The sequence below is a fragment of the Hypomesus transpacificus genome, chromosome 15 (assembly GCF_021917145.1).
Source record: "Hypomesus transpacificus isolate Combined female chromosome 15, fHypTra1, whole genome shotgun sequence".
NCBI lineage: Eukaryota > Metazoa > Chordata > Actinopteri > Osmeriformes > Osmeridae > Hypomesus > Hypomesus transpacificus.
In genome coordinates this window covers 8,928,039-8,945,981 of record NC_061074.1, presented here as the reverse complement: position 1 = coordinate 8,945,981, position 17,943 = coordinate 8,928,039, and the positions used below count along the sequence as shown (strand labels likewise).

The 17,943-nt window shown below is 48.6% G+C and overlaps 3 protein-coding genes across 5 annotated transcripts; 2 read left to right on the top strand and 1 right to left on the bottom strand.

The window, feature by feature from the left end:
* Positions 1–26: 26 nt before the first annotated feature.
* On the top strand, positions 27–2,505 carry LOC124477710 (zinc finger protein 883). 2 transcript variants are annotated; one of them, XM_047035684.1, is made up of 4 exons: positions 27–334; positions 682–750; positions 828–900; positions 989–2,505. In XM_047035684.1, exons 1-4 carry the CDS (start codon positions 161–163, stop codon positions 2,503–2,505), a joined length of 1,833 nt encoding a protein of 610 aa, XP_046891640.1. In that variant the 5' UTR covers positions 27–160. The 2 variants fall into 2 exon arrangements, with proteins under 2 accessions (XP_046891640.1, XP_046891639.1); XM_047035683.1 differs by having other exon boundaries at positions 28–334; positions 589–750.
* A 548-nt stretch (positions 2,506–3,053) lies between these two features.
* LOC124477711 (gastrula zinc finger protein XlCGF57.1-like) lies at positions 3,054–6,657 on the top strand. Of its 2 annotated transcripts, none has more exons than XM_047035685.1 (4): positions 3,054–3,220; positions 3,745–4,003; positions 4,331–4,401; positions 4,720–6,657. In XM_047035685.1, exons 1-4 carry the CDS (start codon positions 3,071–3,073, stop codon positions 6,133–6,135), a joined length of 1,896 nt encoding a protein of 631 aa, XP_046891641.1. In that variant the 5' UTR covers positions 3,054–3,070; the 3' UTR covers positions 6,136–6,657. The 2 variants fall into 2 exon arrangements, with proteins under 2 accessions (XP_046891641.1, XP_046891642.1); XM_047035686.1 differs by having other exon boundaries at positions 3,128–3,388.
* A 1,206-nt stretch (positions 6,658–7,863) lies between these two features.
* On the bottom strand, positions 7,864–10,354 carry si:dkey-182i3.11 (insulin-like growth factor-binding protein complex acid labile subunit). Its single transcript, XM_047036636.1, has 2 exons — positions 9,500–10,354; positions 7,864–9,285 (listed from the first exon to the last, which is right to left on the bottom strand). The coding sequence occupies exons 1-2, from the start codon at positions 10,245–10,247 to the stop codon at positions 8,147–8,149; spliced, it is 1,887 nt and encodes a 628-aa protein (XP_046892592.1). The 5' UTR covers positions 10,248–10,354; the 3' UTR covers positions 7,864–8,146.
* Positions 10,355–17,943: the final 7,589 nt, after the last annotated feature.

The following is a 17,943-nucleotide window of genomic DNA, read 5'->3' as shown; positions in this document are numbered from 1 at the left end:
CTTTTATTTTGAAATATCAGAATAACCGGATGTAACTGGTAGAAGCTAATAGAAATGGTTCAAACGAGATAACCTACTTCGGTTTATGTTGAGCTTCTCATGTCGGAATAGATCTTTGGTTCAAGAATGATCATATTAATGTATACTAAATATACAGAAAATGTCTCTCAGTGACACATTTCGAACGGAAACAATTTCAATATTGTCTATTTTCATCGAGGGTGCACTTGCTGAAATAAGCCGAACAGGGAATGAGTCGAGTAGGGAATCGTGCAGTGAAATATCTTGTATTCGAGAAGACATCGCTAATGTGAAGGATCGCCCCCGGAATCAGGTACGGCGCCTTTTTGTCAGAGAGAGACTGCTGGGCAGGTCACATTGCCTGTAAGATCTGAACAAGTCGTTTGTTGAAAGTGTCCATCAAGAATAGCCCATTAGCCAGCAAGTGTATCTATAGCTGTCATTAAACTCAATGCAGCACACAGGTCTACTCTGTATTTACTTCAAGATGTCAGTGTGGTTGAACTAGAAGTAATAAACTCACTGATAAGTATTTGCCCTGTTTTGTCTCTTGCTTCGTCTTATCAGGCGCATTTGCCGTCCTTTATCCAGCTGTTGACGAAAGAGGTGGTTCGTAAACTATGCAGGCTGTTCTCAGAGTGCTCCTCCGTCCTACAACAGGAAAACGAGACCCTGAGAAAACGTCTCGAGCTGAACGGAATAACAGCCTCACCTGGGCACCTCAACCAGGTGGGTGGACGTCACTCGTTTTGTAAGGACATCCACCATTTATCATGCTTTCTTTTTCATTTATTTGTGTTTTACAGGATGGGGCCAACATAGATCCGCCAGATAAAATCGAGGCGAACTCAGAAGACACAGAACCAGCCAGCGAAGAAGGTGAAGGGATTTTGCGTAACCGTGACAACGTGTGAGGATCTTGTTCCAAGTGTTTTTCTTCACCCAAACCCTTGTTTTTCTTCTCCAGATCCCTGTGATGTCGTCAGTGCGCCTGGAGAAAGATCATCCCAAGAGACCACCCGACCCTCCCCAATCTCCACCACGCCGCCTTCGCTAGCCGAGAACAACCAACCAGCCGGTGACCGTCCCTCACAGCCCGTGAGCCCCAAGCCCCCTCACAGCCCCCCTGAGGAGAGGCACCCGGGCGCAGAGACCCCAGGGACCCCGGAGAAACAGGTCTTCCGCAATAACCTGCGAGCCAGACGTTCCTTTGCGTGCGACGTCTGTGGGCGGAGCTTCAGTCTGAGCAGCGTGCTGGAACACCACCAGAGGGTCCACACGGGGGACAAGCCTCACAGCTGCCCCCGCTGCCACAAGACCTTCGTCTACAAGGCGTCCCTGAGCAGGCACGTCCACCGGCACTCCGAAGGCCGGCCTTTTGCCTGCCAGGTCTGTGGGAAGTCGTTCTGCGGCGAGGAGGCGCTGCGGTGTCACGGGTTTGTCCACGCCGACGTCAAGCCCTTCGTCTGCCAGACCTGCGACCAGGGATTCACCACACGGAACAGCCTTGCGGTGCACCAGAGGGTTCACTCCGGGGAGAAGCCGTACACCTGCCCCACCTGCGGGAAGAGCTTCTCCCAAGCCAGCTACCTCTCCGTCCACCGTCGGATCCACGCTGAGGACAAGCCGTTCACGTGCGACCAGTGCCACAAGGGCTTCATCACCGAACGGGCTCTAAAGTCCCACCAGATCGTCCACACCGGCCTGAGGGCCTTTAAATGCGACGACTGCGGGGCCCGCTTCGGCCACCTCACCAACCTGCGAAGGCACCGCCTCCTCCACACGGGCACCAAGCCGCACGCGTGCACGGTGTGCGGGAAGCGCTTCCACCAGCGCAGCGTCCTCAAGGGACACATGCAGGTGCATGGCGGCTCGCAGCCGTTCATGTGCGACGTCTGCGGAAGGACGTTCGTCTACAACTGCTCGCTGAGGAAACACCAGCGGGTCCACGCCGAGGGCGGGACGCGCCGCGCCGCCCAGGGACGGCTACACGGCTGCGACACCTGCGGGAAAACCTTCAGCTCCGTGGGGAACCTGAAGGTGCATCAGCTGGTGCACACGGGCGCCAAACCCTTCGAGTGCTCCACGTGCGGGAGGAGTTTCTCCCAGAAGGCCACCTGCCTCACTCACCAGAAGACTCACACGGGGGAGAGGTTCCACACCTGTGGCGTGTGCGGTAGGGCTTTCAGCCTCCCCAACACCCTAAGGCTGCACGCGCGCACGCACACGGGAGAGAGGCCGTACGCGTGTGACGTCTGCGGCATGACGTTCACCATCAGCGGGAACCTGAAGAGGCACATGCTGGTGCACACGGGAGAGAGGCCGTTCAGCTGCGACGTGTGTGGGAAACAGTTCAGCCAGGCACACAACGTGAAGGCCCACATGCAGGTGCACAACGGAGAGAGGCCGTACTTCTGTGACAAGTGCGGAAAGAGCTTTGCCTACGCAAGGAACTTCAAAGAGCACAAGTGTGTGCAAAGATGACACAAGTTGCCAACAACAACTCTCTTCAACTAGATTTGGATGCCGTAAACGATTTTCTTTCCCTGATACGAACAATTGCCTGACACGAATTATTGGCTTGTAATGGAAATCGCGAGATAATTTTTTAGGTCATGGTTTCAGCGCACGATTTTACTCTGATGTGTTTTGTTGTTGGAACTATGACACAGGTCGAGAGTTGTCAGCAATACAATAAAAATGTCTTAACATTTTCACGTTTAATACCTTGTTTTAGTCGGCATGCAGCACACGTATTTGGGTTACAGTTAATGTAAATACATAAAGACCGAACGGTGTCTCTATGTTGCAGGTGTGGCCTTCACGAGCGAGTTTAGTTTACACCCGAACTTTTATTATGAAGTACACAGGATCCGGAACAGTAAGCATATCATGTTGGGTCATGTTTCGAGTCATTTCGCGACAGTCGATAGCACTGCATTGTTGCTAAGCTAGCAAAGTAGCTGGCATAGCGAATACTACGTTGTAGTAGTGTTGATATTGATTGTCCTGAGTCCACCAGGAATACTGGATGTAACTATTGGCAAATATGTCAATTTTACAGGACCAGATTGGCTCTATTCTGGAGTCAATGGTCAAAGCCAGTGTTGCAGAAATGAGCACAATTGTGGACGGCTGTGTTGCATCTAGGTCTGAAGTGGAAACAGCAGACGACAACACAAATAGTCCAAACGAAAAGGTATAAAGGCGTGGATAACGTTACGATGCATGTTACAGGAAAGAGAAAGCTTGACATTATTCTATCCCTCCCCATCTGTCTAGACGACCAGCTGATATCAACAACATAGAAATAGAACAACTAGCGAAGGAGTAATTCAACGCTAGCTATCCGGTTTTTGAATCGAATGTTTGTCATTTGCTACATTCTTCTGTGCATGTGCTAGTTTTTTTTGTTCATTTAATTGAACAATTGTAGATGCATGTTCTGAATCCAGGCCATCAATGGCAATAAATTAATGAGGCGCCATTTTGGAGTATCTATCTGTTGTGTGTCTAGGGTACATTCAAAGTACGCTAGCGATTGGTTAAAGCTACCCAAAGTTTATCAAGTATACCCCGGCACCGTTTTAGATTCTTCAGCTAAATAAAGTGAATAGTGCATGATGCATTTTAGTCTATAATAGCTACTAGCCACTAAGATATGTCTGTCAACCCATATGCTACCTCCTTGTCTCCTTCCTCCTTGCCTCCTTCCTCCTCCAGCTGACCCAGCTTGCCTCCTTCATGGAGCAGCTGGCCCAGGGGGTGATGGAGAAGCTGTGCCAGCTCTTCCAGGAGTGCTCCGCTGTGCTGCGTCTGGAGGCGTCCCAGAGCGAGATGGAGAAGGACGATCTGAGAGCGCGGCTGGATGCCATGGAGACGGAGCTGCGGACCCTTCTGGAAGGCAGCGGCGGGAGGGAGGGCACTTCGGAAAACGGTCACCGTGGCGACGAAGCCAAGATCAGTCACAGGACACAGACAGGTGAGGGCTGTTGGTTTAGGGGGTCGACCCCCCCGGTCCTAGAGACTGCCTTCCAGGAGGGATTTGCTCCAACACTAAGTTGTAACAAGTTAGTTATTTAGTTATTAGAAGCAAGTGTGCTAGATTAGTCTTGGAGCGAAACCCCCCGCAGAACAGTAGCCCTACAGCAGCAGGGTTGCAGACCACTGTCAAGATGTGAGTCTCTTTCCTTTAGCCACTTACTCAGATCAAGTTAGGTTTGTGTCTGTGTTGAGTGATTGGAGAAGTTACTAAGCCGTAGATTTTGGTCTGGATATCGATTGCTGTGGTCTTTTTCTTTTCTTTTAGTCCGTATCGCAGATGATTCGGAAGTGAAACGATCCCCCATCATCCACCTGTGGAAAGGACGAGCTTATGAGGTACCTGTTAGATATGAGCTTCCTGTTAGATATGAGCTTCCTGTTAGATATGAGCTTCCTGTTAGATCTGAGCTTCCTGTTAGATCTGAGCTTCCTGTTAGATATGAGCCTCCTGTTATAAATGAGCTTTCTGTTAAATATGAGGTACCTGTTATAGTAAAGTAAATATAATATTCCTGTTAGACCGCTGGATGAGAGGTTACACTCCAGAGAGCAGTATCATCTAGATGACAGAAGATAAACCATGGTCTTTAAAGATCATCTGCACAGTACAGCTGTAAAGCCCTCCCTTCTTCTCTCTCCATCTCTCCCTCCCAGCGCTCCTCTGGTGAGGACAAGATTCAGCGGGTCATCATCACAGAGGAAGGCCTGGAGGCCTACCTCGACCACGCCACCCCCGACGACAGCCTGTTCCCCGAACCCCGGGACCAGGACGACGGTGACCCAGACTACCAGGTGAAGGAGCCAGGGGGCCTCGAGGCCTCAGCCAGGCCCAGGAGATTCTCCCGCCCCCGGGCCGGCGGCGCCCGGCGAGGCCGCCCCCGGAAGGAGAACCAGCCCCAGCTGAGCTGCAAACACTGCAGGAAGCCCTTCAGCAAGCTCCTTCAGCTCAAGGCCCACCAGGCGCTCCACGGAGCCTCGGACAAGCCCTTCCTGTGTCCGCAATGTGGGAGGGGCTTCTCCTTCAAGCGCAGCCTGGACTCTCACCTGCTGCTGCACACGGGCGAGCGCCCGCACACCTGCGACGTCTGCGGGAAGGGTTTCACCCTCAAGCAGCTGCTGAGGAACCATCAGAGGCTCCACGCAGGGCTGCGGCCCTTTCGCTGCGACCAGTGCGGCAAGAGCTTCAACCGCGCCCACGGCCTCAAGATGCACCAGATCGTGCACACGGGCGAGCGCGCCTACGACTGCGAGATCTGCGGCAAGCGTTTCAGCATCCCCGGCAACCTGCACAGGCACAAGCGCATCCACACCGGCGAGAAGCCTTTCGGCTGCGCCACGTGCGGGAAGAGCTTCAACCAGGCGGACACGCTAAAAGCCCACCAGCGCATCCACACGGGGGAACGGCCTTTCAGCTGCCAGACCTGCGGGAAGAGCTTCATCCAGCGCAGCGCCCTGAAGATGCACCAGCGCTCGCACTCGGGCGAGAAGCCCTTCACCTGCGTGGCGTGCGGCACCGGCCTCGCCTGCGTCAACTCCCTCCGGACTCACCTCCAGTCTCACGCGGCGGAGATGCCCTGCACGTGCTCGGTGTGCGGCGGGACGCTGACCTCGCTGGCCCACCTGCGCTCCCACCAGGAGCAGCACACGGTGGAGAAGCCCCACACCTGCAGCCTCTGCGGGAAGGCATTCAAGTCCTCCAGCTACCTGAAGACTCACCTGAAGACTCACACGGGGGAGCGGCCCTTCACCTGCGAGACCTGCGGCCGCATGTTCACGCAGCAGAGCAGCCTGAAGACGCACCAGGCCGTCCACACCGGGGAGAAGCCCTTCAGCTGCGACACGTGCGGGAAGCGTTTCAGCAACACGGGGAACCTGAACCGCCACCAGCGCATCCACACGGGAGAGAAGCCGTTCAGCTGCGAACAGTGCGGGCGCAGCTTCAACCAGGGGAACAGCCTAAAGGCTCACCTCCAGATCCACACCGGGGAGAAGCTGTTCATGTGCGACAAGTGCGGCAAGAGTTTCTCTTACTTGAGGAACCTGAAGGATCACAAGTGTCTTTACGTCTGAAAAGATAACTGAAGCGGGTGGGGGGGGGGGGGGAGACGTTGAGTTTGGCTTGTTTGTCTGGAATGGACGCAGGCGTTTATCTGAGTTGTGTCTGTAGACGTCATGTCTGTAGGGAGGATGAGGACCATTTGGTGTCTTGATCTTTTGAGGGGTTTGTTTGTTTCGTTGCGGTGGGACTGGGTTTCCTAACTGACAGAAGCTGCGGTGTACAGGGGTTTGGTCATCAAGATGTTCTCATGACAAGCCTTTAGACATGCTCCTGTTACACACACAGCTAACGTAGCTACTGCGAAGATCTAACTCCCACAGTCTTTTTGAAGGGTAAAAAACTAACAAACACTGTCCTTGAAATCAAAGATTTTCAACATGTTGCGTTTTGTAGAGTAGAAGGACATTGGTGCTGGTAGATATATACTGTTACGGTGAGCAGAGCCTAACTTATTGATTGAAGGTTACAAATCTAACCAGTGTTGTTTGTGTACTGCGTGCTTGTGAAGGGTTGCTATTGATGATAAAACCAGTGAAACCATAAGTGGTTTGTGTCTCTTTTTTATAATGACATTTAAAAAAAACACGCTGATTGGTTCCTGTAAGATGGGACCATAGCGTGTGCATTGTTAGAAAGATCAGGTAGGTGACAGACAGCCTCTCACATGGCTAACCAACAAGTTCTGGTGATTCTTCTTTCCTCCAGTCTGGATGCTTCTGGTGCTGAAGGGATCACTGCACTGCCCCTCTCTGCGACATCACCCATTGGGAATCACTTCCTGTGACATCCTTTCCTGTGCCCCATACAGTGCTACCTGTCCCTCCCCAAGATCCTGGGATGGAAGCCAACTTCCTGGTTCCAGCACAACAGCCTGGGAAACAGACTATGAATAAACCTGGGTGCGGTGAGGAGGAACGTGGGGCGATAGGCAGCGATATGAGGGGGGGGCTCAGACATTTATCTCCCTTCATGTCTCATGCGCCGGTACAACAGGAAGTGCACTGCAACTTGTGACCAGGAAATAATTATTCATTTTGTGTTGGGATACAGAGAGATATCAGAGGTTGTGTGAGGTCAAGAAGTCTTGTGTTCACGTGGCAACCTCATAGGTTTACGTTAATTTCTATCGACTTTCATTGAGTGATTTGTTATCAGTGATGCCTTTCTTATCAGGTGCGTGCTAGACTGTTCCTGTTCAATGAGTTCAGTTGGCAAGCCAGATTGTCATGCAGTGTTTACAATCTAATCTCCCACAAACCTGAAAATCCAAATCCTTCTTTTTGTTTTCCAAACCTCATGATGCATACGCAGGGGGAAACAGGACAGCCAAGCCGTCAAGGTTGGATTAAGAGATTAAGAGACAGCGTGACAAGACCACTTTCTGGTCTCCCAGTTCAACTCAGCATCCCACAATGCAGTGCGGAAGATCAGGGAACAACCCTGACCAGAGTTGGGGTTACCCTGGCCAAACCCCAAACTCCCTGACCCCTGCATTCCGGAGTTTCCGTCCCAAATCTCTGTTTTGAGTTGATTGTGACCTTTGACCCTGTTGAAAGTTGTTTTCAAGTTGTAGAGTAGGTGTGGGCGTGTCAGCAATGGATAAAGAAGGACCTCTAGTGGTTTAAAAAAGCATTACGTTCCGGTGATTATTATGGAGTAGGAGTATCATCATTCGCATCGTCTTTAGTTGATAGATATTAAATAGTTTAAGATGTTAAATAGTTCAACCACAGTCTTTGTACCAGTTAAATGTTACAGTAGCATTGTATATTTTTATTAATCGCATATAAACTTTTCAGTGAGCTGCTATTACAACCAAATTAATTCTTTGAGCATAATCAAATGTAAAAATATAAGAAATGCATGAGTTTAATTTAAACAGATCTCAGTTTAGCAATGCATTTACAGTTATACACCAAGAGCTGCACAAAGGCAGTTGCCACTGTGCAAACAAAGACAAGGTCTGAAAGTATCACGTAAAAGGAGCAAGAAAAAAAAAACATGCAAAACCACAAATGTATGTCACCCTAAGCTGCTGATTGTTAACACGGCAACCAGCAGGATCTTAAGAGGAAGTGCCGGCGTCAGACAGCCGACAGAGCTGAGAGCAGAACAGGGTCTGAGTCCTCCCAGGTGGGGAGAGAGTTCTTCCAGCAGCCCAGAAGGGAAGGAGCACGGGTTCCACGGGTTCCCCTCCAGGTGGATGATGGTCACGTTCCCCAGGTGTGCCAGGGTTCCCACCTCTAGCGTCTCCAGGAGGTTAGACCGGAGGTGGACGTCCTGCAGGTGGGCAAGCCCCCGGAACACCTGGCGGGGGAGACGCTGCAGCTGGTTGTTGTCCAGATCCAGCTCCGTCAGACTCTGCAGCGGCTCGAGAACCAGAGCGTCCAGGTCCCAGAGACGATTGTTCTGGAGCAGGAGCATGCGGAGGCGACCCAGGGAGCGGAAGGTGTGAGGGGGGAGCTCGTAGAGATTGTTGAAGCTGAGATGGAGCTCCTTCAGGGCGGACAGGTCCTCGAAGGCCTCCGAGCTCAGAGCAGAGAGACGGTTGTTGTCCAGGTCGAGGAGCTTCAGGCTGTTGAGGCCGGCGAACAGTTCTTTGGGAACCGCTTCCAACCGGTTGTCGTTGAGAAAAAGTTCCTTCAGATGGGCGAGACCCGAGAACTGATCCGAGTGGAGGGAGGAGAGGAGGTTGTGGGAGAGTTTCAAGATGGTGAGGCTGGACTGGTGGCGGAGGAGAGCCGTGGGGAGGGACCTGAGCTTGTTGTTGTCCAACTGCAGCTCTCTCAGTTTCCTGTTCCTGTGGAAGAGGCTTCTGGGAAGCCTGTCTAGGGCGTTGTGGTCGAGGTACAGTTTCCGTAGCGACCTGAGGGTGAGGAAGGACGCGTGGTCGAGGTCAGTGAGGTGGTTGTTAGTTAGCTGGAGCTCCCTGAGGTTGGAAAGACCTTCGAAAACCCCCAAAGCTACAAGGGAGAGATTGTTGCTGTCCAGTTGCAGCTCAATCAATGCTGTTAGGTTCTTGAACAGTCCGACAGGAAGTGACGTAAGGGCGTTGTGGTAAAGGTCTAATGTCTGTAGGCTAGTCAGGTTCTCAAACACGCCAGATGGGAGTGACTGGAGGAGGTTGAAACTCAGGTCCAGAGAGCTAAGCTGCGTCAGACCTGGACACGTCGATAGAAAAAGATAGAGAGTGACTGATTCTGCAGTCGATTCTAAATTGCATTTTCAAATTCAAAGCATCACACAAAAATGTCTACTAACTACATACTCTCTGTTCCTCAACAGTTTTTTACAGTTCACAAGAAACAGAAACCAACGTTCCCTGAAGACCTACAGGTACGTAAATGCAAATATTCAGATGAATCAGTGTCCTACCGCTTAAAGAGCCTTCAGATACATTCTGGAGCCGGTTGCTGCTGAGATCCAGACTCTTCAGCTGTTGTAGCTGGGAGAAGGAACCTTCTGGAAGCGAAGCAACGCTGTTCTTCTGGAGGTAGAGGCAGCAGAGCAGTGGCACGTCCCTCAACGCGTCGACAGGAACGTCCGCCAGCGCGTTCCCGCTCAGGTCCAGATGTGTGAGGTTAGCCGCCCCGGTGAGACGGCCCGCCCGGACCTCCGTCAGCCGGTTACGAGACACAACCAGCTTGTCCAGGGACCCGCTGTTCTGGAACACGCCGGCCTCCAGGTCAGTTATGGCGTTGCTGCTCAGGTGGAGCTCCCTTAGGGCCGAGGCCTCGTCCAGAGCCCCACGCTGAAGCCTGGACATCTGGTTGATGCTGAGGAACAACATCTTCAAGAGGCCCAGCCCTCGGAGGGCACCGGGTGGGAGGGCGTCCATGTTGTTCTCGCTCAGGTCCAGCAGGGTCAGGGCAGAGAGGCCCTGGAGCTGCCCAGGGACCAGAGAACCCAGCAGGTTCCCTGTGAGGTACAGCTTTTCCAGGCGGCTCATGTTGGGCCAGGTGTAAGCGGGAGACAGGAAGTTGTGGAGGCGGTTCTTGGTGAGGTCTAGGACCTGCAAATCGGCCAGGCCGGAGGAAGGGAGAGCTTGGATGAGGTTATGGGAGATGTAGAGCTGCTGTATGCCCTGGGGGAGGTCAGGGATGGTCTCAAGCTTCTGGTCCATGCATGTGACCGTTGTGTTGGACAAACACTTGCAGGGCCAGGGGCAGGCAAAAGAGGAGGAGGAGGAGTTGTATAAGGACGAGGGAGAAGAGGAGGGGGGGTGAGAGGAGGAGGGGGGGTGAGAGGAGGAGGGGGGGTGAGAGGAGGAGGGGGAGGGAGAGGAGGAGGGGGAGGGAGAGGAGGAGGGGGGGTGAGAGGAGGAGGGGGGGTGAGAGGAGGAGGGGGGGTGAGAGGAGGAGGGGGGGTGAAAGGTGGTGGACACCAGGAGTGCTGAGGTTACCATGGTAAACAGCCTCAACATCATTCGGATCTGGAGAAGGTTATGCAAGAGGAGGTAGGGTAGAAATTGAGTGTCAAATTATTACAAGAATAGCAAAGATAGCATACTATTTATATTACAAATTCCAAGTGGAATTTTACTCTTGACTCAATTGATGATTATAGTGGTTCTCTTGATTTCTAATGATTTATATTGATTCTCATGTTTTCATCTTTTTAATTGTGATTAAATAATCTGTTGAAAATTGTAAATTCTCAATGAAAGAGTGCAAAGATAATCTAAAACAGTAGATTTTGTGTTGGTTGCTAAACATTCCCATGAACAGTCAACAACTGATTCTGAACAAAACGTCTATTTGGGTTAGCATAGGACATTGATATCTAGATAAAAATGTCCATGACATACAAATTGATAAACCTTAATTTAAACAAGATTTTTTTTAATCGCAACCTATTTCGATTTGACTTCGATTTGAGCTTACCATGAAGGGGGCTGAAGAGCAAGAGATCTGGGCTGTATGTGCAGCAGAGTTGAGTGACACGTTTAGACCCCGTTGCAACATCTTACAGATCTGGCCTTGCGCTGGAAGTGGATGTGGTCTAGTGAATCTAACGCAGCTTTCTCAGAATGTGACAACAACAAAGGATGTGTGGATGGGTCACGAGAAACATTGTGCAGAATCAGCGTATCTCAGGATCTCAGGATATACAGATCTCTGAGATTAGTGAGGTTTAAACACGCGGCTGGGAAACCACCGCTAGGCCTTCGTCTCTGCATTCCTCAGTCGAGCTAACGTGTTGCTTGGCCAAAAGAACGGTATCGGTTCCTAGATTTCATACCTAGAAAGCGAGCCTTGTTTTCAGAAGGTGAAACTTACGGTTGTGCACATAAAATAGGATAGATTTAGGCCTACAGTCAGTCATATATGTTAGGCCCTCTGACATCCCAACATGCAGACCCATTTCAGGGGGGTGCCCCCCCCCCCCCCCCCCAGTTATCTAATTTCTACAATAGGCCTAAAAGACATGATAGTGACAGTCTACATGACACACATCCATTCACATATGAAACATTCAAACTATGCCTAACTAGTTCTCACAGTGTTGAGCAAACGGTAAATCTAACTAGTTCTCACCTTGCACTGTCTCCTGTTCTGGGTCTTTGTGTGTGGTCTGTGGACTGCCACTGTTAGGTTTACAAGCTTGATGTTAAATGTTAGCGTTTTTAAACTTAAGTAAAATAAAGCCAGCCTTTGATTTGTAAGACTTTGGCTGTTTGGCTAACAATGTCTGGAAAGACTCTCAGTGAAGGTGTGAGTGTGTGTGTAGGTGTGTGTTTCTATCAGGGTCAGAGAATGACAGCTTTCCTCTGTCTTAGTCCAGCTGCACTCTGATCCTCTGGGGGTTCTGTCCCACTGTAAGAACAGTGCGTATCCCTGATGAGGAGAACGCTGCATATACACCCTTGTAGAACAGATTCTCCAGTATCCAGCCAACCCTGAGAGGAGAGGAGTGGGGAGATGAGAACAGAGAAGTTTATAGTAAAGCAGAACAGAGCACTCCTCATCGAATACTCATCAATAATGCAAACCTTTGTTTCTAACCTATTTTCGAAAATATTGTTGAAACTTTTTTTCAAGTAAAAAAAAAAAAACGTTTATTCTTTTTCCAACCTTTCAAAACGTTGTTATCCCCACACGTGAAGTGAAAGGAGAGGAGAGAGGAGAAAGGGGGAGACAACAAAGAAGCCTAGAGCAGAATACATGTTGTATGGTAGAGTCCTCGGTCCGTGTACCTTGTGGCCATTGGTTTTTCTATTTTGCAACCCGTGTTGACAAACGCAAAATAGGGCCGTAATATCGTTTTGTCATTTTTGTAACTCAAACACACATTTAAGTATTACGTCTTGTTTTTGGTTGTTTTGTTTTTTTGGGAATAATGAAATAACCATATAACACAAATGGTATAACGAGCCATTAATCGTTGTTTTGATTATTCCATATCCTTCATGTTAATATCGGCAAAAAATGAACAATTGCCTCGTAATATCGTTTTGTCCAGATTGGATGTCAGAACCAGATTATGGGGAAAGGTTTGGTTTCCGTTGTTTTGTTTCATTTTGGAATTACGGAATAACCATATAACACAAACGGTATAACGAGCCATTTACTCATTTGTTTGATCTGCCGTATTATGCATACTGGCATAAGTGAAAAAGAGAGAGAGGGGGAGAGACGTGAAATGATTGGGGGTGTTATTACTATCGAACACCAGAGGGCAGCAACGACTAGCTTTTTAAAACATTTTCCTGTGATCTGTAGGCCTACAATCTTGACGGATTACCAGCAGGTTCTTTAGTAAAAGACACACACCAAACTGGAGGCACATGTTGACCGAGTTTGCTAGTTGCTACTTAATTAATAAATCTTTGATGAACCCAAGTTTCTTTAATATATATTAGAAACATTACAAGACGGGGCTCCAGTATCAGTTGAAAAAGATAATCACCCTTGCAAGAAACACTCCACGCCTCAACCCTCCCTCCCCCCACCTAAATTACCGGTTTCAGCTCTGTTGTACGTTTTAATGAAGTGCATTGAGGCAATCATAGTGAGCAAGTTGAGGTATTGTGGGCTACCTTTGCATTTTACATAGACACACAGCTGACAGAGGCACTGTTTTGGATACTTTTTTCAAAGTTCTGATCATATTCAAGTCCAAAAACAGCACGGAGCAGCAACGAGAGGGTTCCCAGGAAAATCAGATTTCCTTTGTCTGTGCTACACCTTTTATATCCATCAAATTACACCCCTGAACATTTAAAACAAATCTTTTGGCCTACTACAATTGTAAATAACCTATAACTTCTGCTCCAATTGGACCTTGATGCAATGCTATGTCATATTTTCTGCTGTTTCTGCAACATTTTGGGGGACTAACCAGGGACCAAACCAGTTCCTCTATTCTGCCCTACTACATGTGTTTTCCAACACCAGTTGCTATCAACCCTGGGTTATAGCCCTTCGCCATTGTATGGTGCCATTCATTCTTCACAGGTCACAGGCATCAAGTCAAAGTGAATAGTAACTGGTCCAACTCCATATCCAAGCCCATGGTATCTGTGGAGGAATACAGTCATCACACTTGTCAAATCCTCCCCACACAAGTCCAATGACTTTAATAACTTGTGTGTAGGCCCATACTATAGCAGTTTGCTGACATACAACACAGATGAGACTGGGGAGAGTGAATTAGAGATAATGGTAATGGGAGGGTGTTGCACTTTTCTGCTTCTCTTTTTCTCCACTCACTTTACCTTCTCACGCTTTCCAATTGTTTAAGTCTCTATACTCTATTCTCTCTGTATCCTGCATAAAAGATGACTGTGTACTGTATATCAAAACAATCCGGCATATCAATCCATCTGGATAAGAGCGCCTGCTAAATGACTAAATGCATATATCTCCACACTCAGATCCCATCACCGTTCCCCAGCCCACTGCTGTTTTCAACTAACTTATATACTACAACAGCATATAACAATCCCTGAAATTCAGATATGGCTTTTGATTTTGGAGTGCCACCCCAAGATTTCAGTAGCCCCATCTGTCCACTCCTATAAAACATTTCTGTGGGTGCCACTGCTTTTGCCTGTTTATGCTTGCACTGCAATGAAGAAAACGATATGACAACAATAATGTTTAATGTAACTGGCCCCTCTAACAGCACCACTGGCCCCAATGTAACTGCCCCCCCCCCTCCATGGTCAAGAACCTCGCCTAGCTACATTGCAAATCGAGACAAGAGCCTTTTCATAAGGCCCAGTGGCAGACATGCTGTCTGAGGCTGTCAAATATCAGCACTGATGGAATGCCTCCTGTACAATTAAAGTACGCCTACTTGGTTGGAACTAACTTAATATTTAAATTATGAACAAACAACAAGAAAAATTGTATGTAGACACAGCCGCCCCTCTAATTGCATTCATTCTCATTCCCGTGGCTACGGTGGTCTCAAGCTAGTATACTAACTTTAAGCGCAGAAGTATAGGCTTATATATGAATCGTCACAAGCAGAACAGTAATTTTCTTTCTAAGGACATTTTAAAATGGTGTGTAACAGCGTATGATTGCATTGATGTTGGCTAAAACGTGTTGTACAGTGATGGAAAAATATATGTTTTTTATTAATAAAAAGGGAAGATTTGCTCACTGATTGCCTCAATGCACTTCATTAAAACGTACAACAGAGCTGAAAGGTAATTTAGGTGGGGGGAGGGAGGGTTGGGGAGGGTTTCTTGCACAGGTGTGATTGTCTTTTTCAACTAATACCATCGGGCCCTTTTGGCCTTGTTTGAACACACACTGGAGCCCCGTCTTGTAATGTTTCTAATATATAATACAGAAACTTGGGTTCATCAAAGATTTATTAACTAAGTAGCAACTAGCAAACTCGGTTAAACGTGTGCCTCCAGTTTGGTGTGTGTCTTCTATTAAAGAACCTGCTGCTATGTCGTCAAGAGTGTAGGCCTACAGATCACAGGTCGTTACTGCCCTCTGGTGTTCGGAAGTAATAACACCCCCAATCGTTTAGCATCTCTCCCTCTCTCTCTTTTTCACTTGTGCCAGTATGCACAATACGGCCGATCAAACAAACGAGTAAATGGCTCGTTATACCGTTTGTGTTATATGGATATTCCGTAATTCCAAAATGAAACAAAACAACGGAAACCAAGACTTTCCCCATAATCTGGTTCTGACATCCAAAATGGACAAAACGATATTACGAGGCTATTTAATTTTTTTTGCAGATATTAGCATAAAGGATATGGAATAATCAAAACAACGATTAATGGCTCGTAATACCATTTGTGTTATATGGTTATTTCATTATTAAAAAAAAACCGAAACAACCAAAAATAAGCCGTAATACTTAAATGTGTGTTTGAGTTACAAAAATGACAAAACGATATTACGGCCCTATTTTGCGTTTGTCAACACGGGTTGCAAAATAGAAAAACCAATGGCCACAAAACCGAAACAACCAAAAATAAGCCGTAATACTTAAATGTGTGTTTGAGTTACAAAAATGACAAAACGATATTACGGCCCTATTTTGCGTTTGTCAACACGGGTTGCAAAATAGAAAAACCAATGGCCACAAGGTACACGGACCGTCCTCATTAAGTACTCATCAATGATGCAAACATTTTGTTTCGAAAAAAATGTGTTCGACCTTTCAAAACTTGTTTTTAAAAACTTTTTTAGATTTTATTTTTCAACCTTACAAAACTTTTTTCACATGTGAAGTGAAAGGAGAGGATCGGAGAGAGGAGGACAAGAAGCCTCGGGCAGATTTCAATAGAGTACAGTAGGTTTCTGATGTGTTTCTGATCACTTTCTAACCACGACTCGGTCATGATCTGCTTTCCCGCACGGAAGTCTAAATCTGTGTTTAGAGTCTGTTGTGTCGGCTCACAGGGCATTTTGGGATTCAGAGATGAATACAAAGACTGCACTATAATATGCCTGGGATCAAAGGGATGTTTTTCCTGATTAAAAAAGCGGCACTTAAGTGTAGCTGTTCTGAAGCGATCTTTCGACGAATGCAACGACGCTTCGCTTTGTTAATCTGTGTACATTGTTGCTTTCATTGTATTATCTTTCTTCGTACGTTTTTTTGTGCATTATTTTAGGTCCCGAGATTGAGAGCCACTGCCAGTGTAGTGTTTTGTATTTCGCCTGAGACGAAATCATGACACCACTAGATGGCGGCAAAACATGCATTGCCGACGAGACCACCTGGCCAAAGGAATAGCATAATGACACTGCAAGTTTCACAAACACAATGCTGTTAACCTTGTAATTGCTGGAAAGTACAGTTAGTTGAAGCTGGTTTGCTGGCTGGAGGGGTGGGTGCTTAATAGAGAGAGGGGCAGAGCAGGGCAATGGCCAGACAGAGCAGGGTAATGCTATCCCTTGCTGCGCACAATCCACTACTAGGCTATAGAAACTCCCCTTGCTTAACCCACTATACAACAGTTCAGGGACGCCAGTTTGATATCAGATTCGGCAGCAGGGACATCAATAGTTAGCAAGCACGCAAAAATTGTGCAACATTGTGAATCATCTTTTGGGTTAATTTAGCTGGCTTTCTGGAATACCCCCCTGGACCTGTGTCCGTGCTGCAGTGGACCTGTGTCCGTGCTGCAGTGGACCTGTGTCCGTGCTGCAGTGGACCTGTGTCCGTGCTGCAGTGGACCTGTGTCCGTGCTGCAGTGGCTATTTGGCATGTTCAGAGGGGCACGCTGACATGGAATTCTGAATGCATATAGGGTTTGGGTTTCCGGTTCAACACTTTTACAAGTTGATTGGGATACTGCGTTAATTTTCCGGGATTATCAATCTAAATGAATGCACTCACTAATAAAGTAAATAATTAAAACTCAAACTTTAGATTTTACTGGGGCACAGCTGATTTATACTGGGGCACGTGCCTAGTAAAAAGGGTCTAACGACGCCCCTGAGTAACATGCTGACCATGAAGGCCCTCCAGACCTCTTAATCCCGTCCAGATTACAGATTAAAGCAGCGTGGGATGCTGGCTGCACTACAGCCTTCAAACAGCTGTCTTCTGACGGCAGTGAGGACAGTAGCTCAGCCCAGCAGAGACAAACATGGCCAAACATGGCCTTCATTCAAAGTTCCAAAGTCGAACGTCTCTGAACCATGATGTATTAGTGCTCTAACAGGACAGACGGATGGGTACTTTAGATGAAACTGTGTGTCTACTCTAGCCTCGAGCTGGTTGTTTCCAGGCAGGCTGTGTGCGTGTGTAGGAGTCCAGGAGTGCAGCCTACAGGGCCTGGATGTTCACAGCCTCTGGCCCAGCCTGGGAGTGGAGATCAATCTCCCCGCTGACCTGTTCAGAGCACACACTGCATTAGCAATCAGCTCCCTGTGTGGACCTGGATACTTCACACACACTCTCTCAGTAACATGCCCACTCAACCTCCCTCTGTGCTCTAGAGGGCAGAAACAGGAGCAATTGCAGTCTACTACTCTCTTTCCCCTCTCCTCTCTCCTCCCCTCACCTCTCTCCTCCCCTCACCCCTCTCCTCTTCTCCCCTCACCTCTCTCCTCCCCTCTCCTCCCCTCACCCCTCTCCTCCCCTCACCCCTCTCCTCCCCTCTCTTCCCCTCACCCCTCTCCTCCCCTCACCCCTCTCCTTTCTCCTCCCCTCCCTTCTCTCCTCCCCTCTTCTCCCCTCACCCCTCTCCTTTCTCCTCCCCTCACCCCTCTCCTCCCCTCTCTTCCCCACACCCCTCTCCTCCCCTCACCCCTAACCTCTCTCCTCCCCTCTCCTCCCCTCACCCCTCTCCTTTCTCCTCCCCTCACCTCTCTCCTCCCCTCTCCTCC

Coding starts and splice junctions, on each gene's coding strand:
- LOC124477710 (XM_047035683.1), top strand. CDS start 161: ATGTCTCTCAGTGACACATTTCGAACGGAAACAATTTCAATATTGTCT. Junction 751..827: donor CACCTGGGCACCTCAACCAG/GTGGGTGGACGT, acceptor TGTGTTTTACAG/GATGGGGCCAACATAGATCC. Junction 901..988: donor AGAACCAGCCAGCGAAGAAG/GTGAAGGGATTT, acceptor TTTCTTCTCCAG/ATCCCTGTGATGTCGTCAGT.
- si:dkey-182i3.11 (XM_047036636.1), bottom strand. CDS start 10,247: ATGGACCAGAAGCTTGAGACCATCCCTGACCTCCCCCAGGGCATACAG. Junction 9,286..9,499: donor ATCTGAAGGCTCTTTAAGCG/GTAGGACACTGA, acceptor CGACGTGTCCAG/GTCTGACGCAGCTTAGCTCT.
- LOC124477711 (XM_047035685.1), top strand. CDS start 3,071: ATGTCAATTTTACAGGACCAGATTGGCTCTATTCTGGAGTCAATGGTC. Junction 3,221..3,744: donor CAAATAGTCCAAACGAAAAG/GTATAAAGGCGT, acceptor TTCCTCCTCCAG/CTGACCCAGCTTGCCTCCTT. Junction 4,402..4,719: donor GGAAAGGACGAGCTTATGAG/GTACCTGTTAGA, acceptor TCTCCCTCCCAG/CGCTCCTCTGGTGAGGACAA.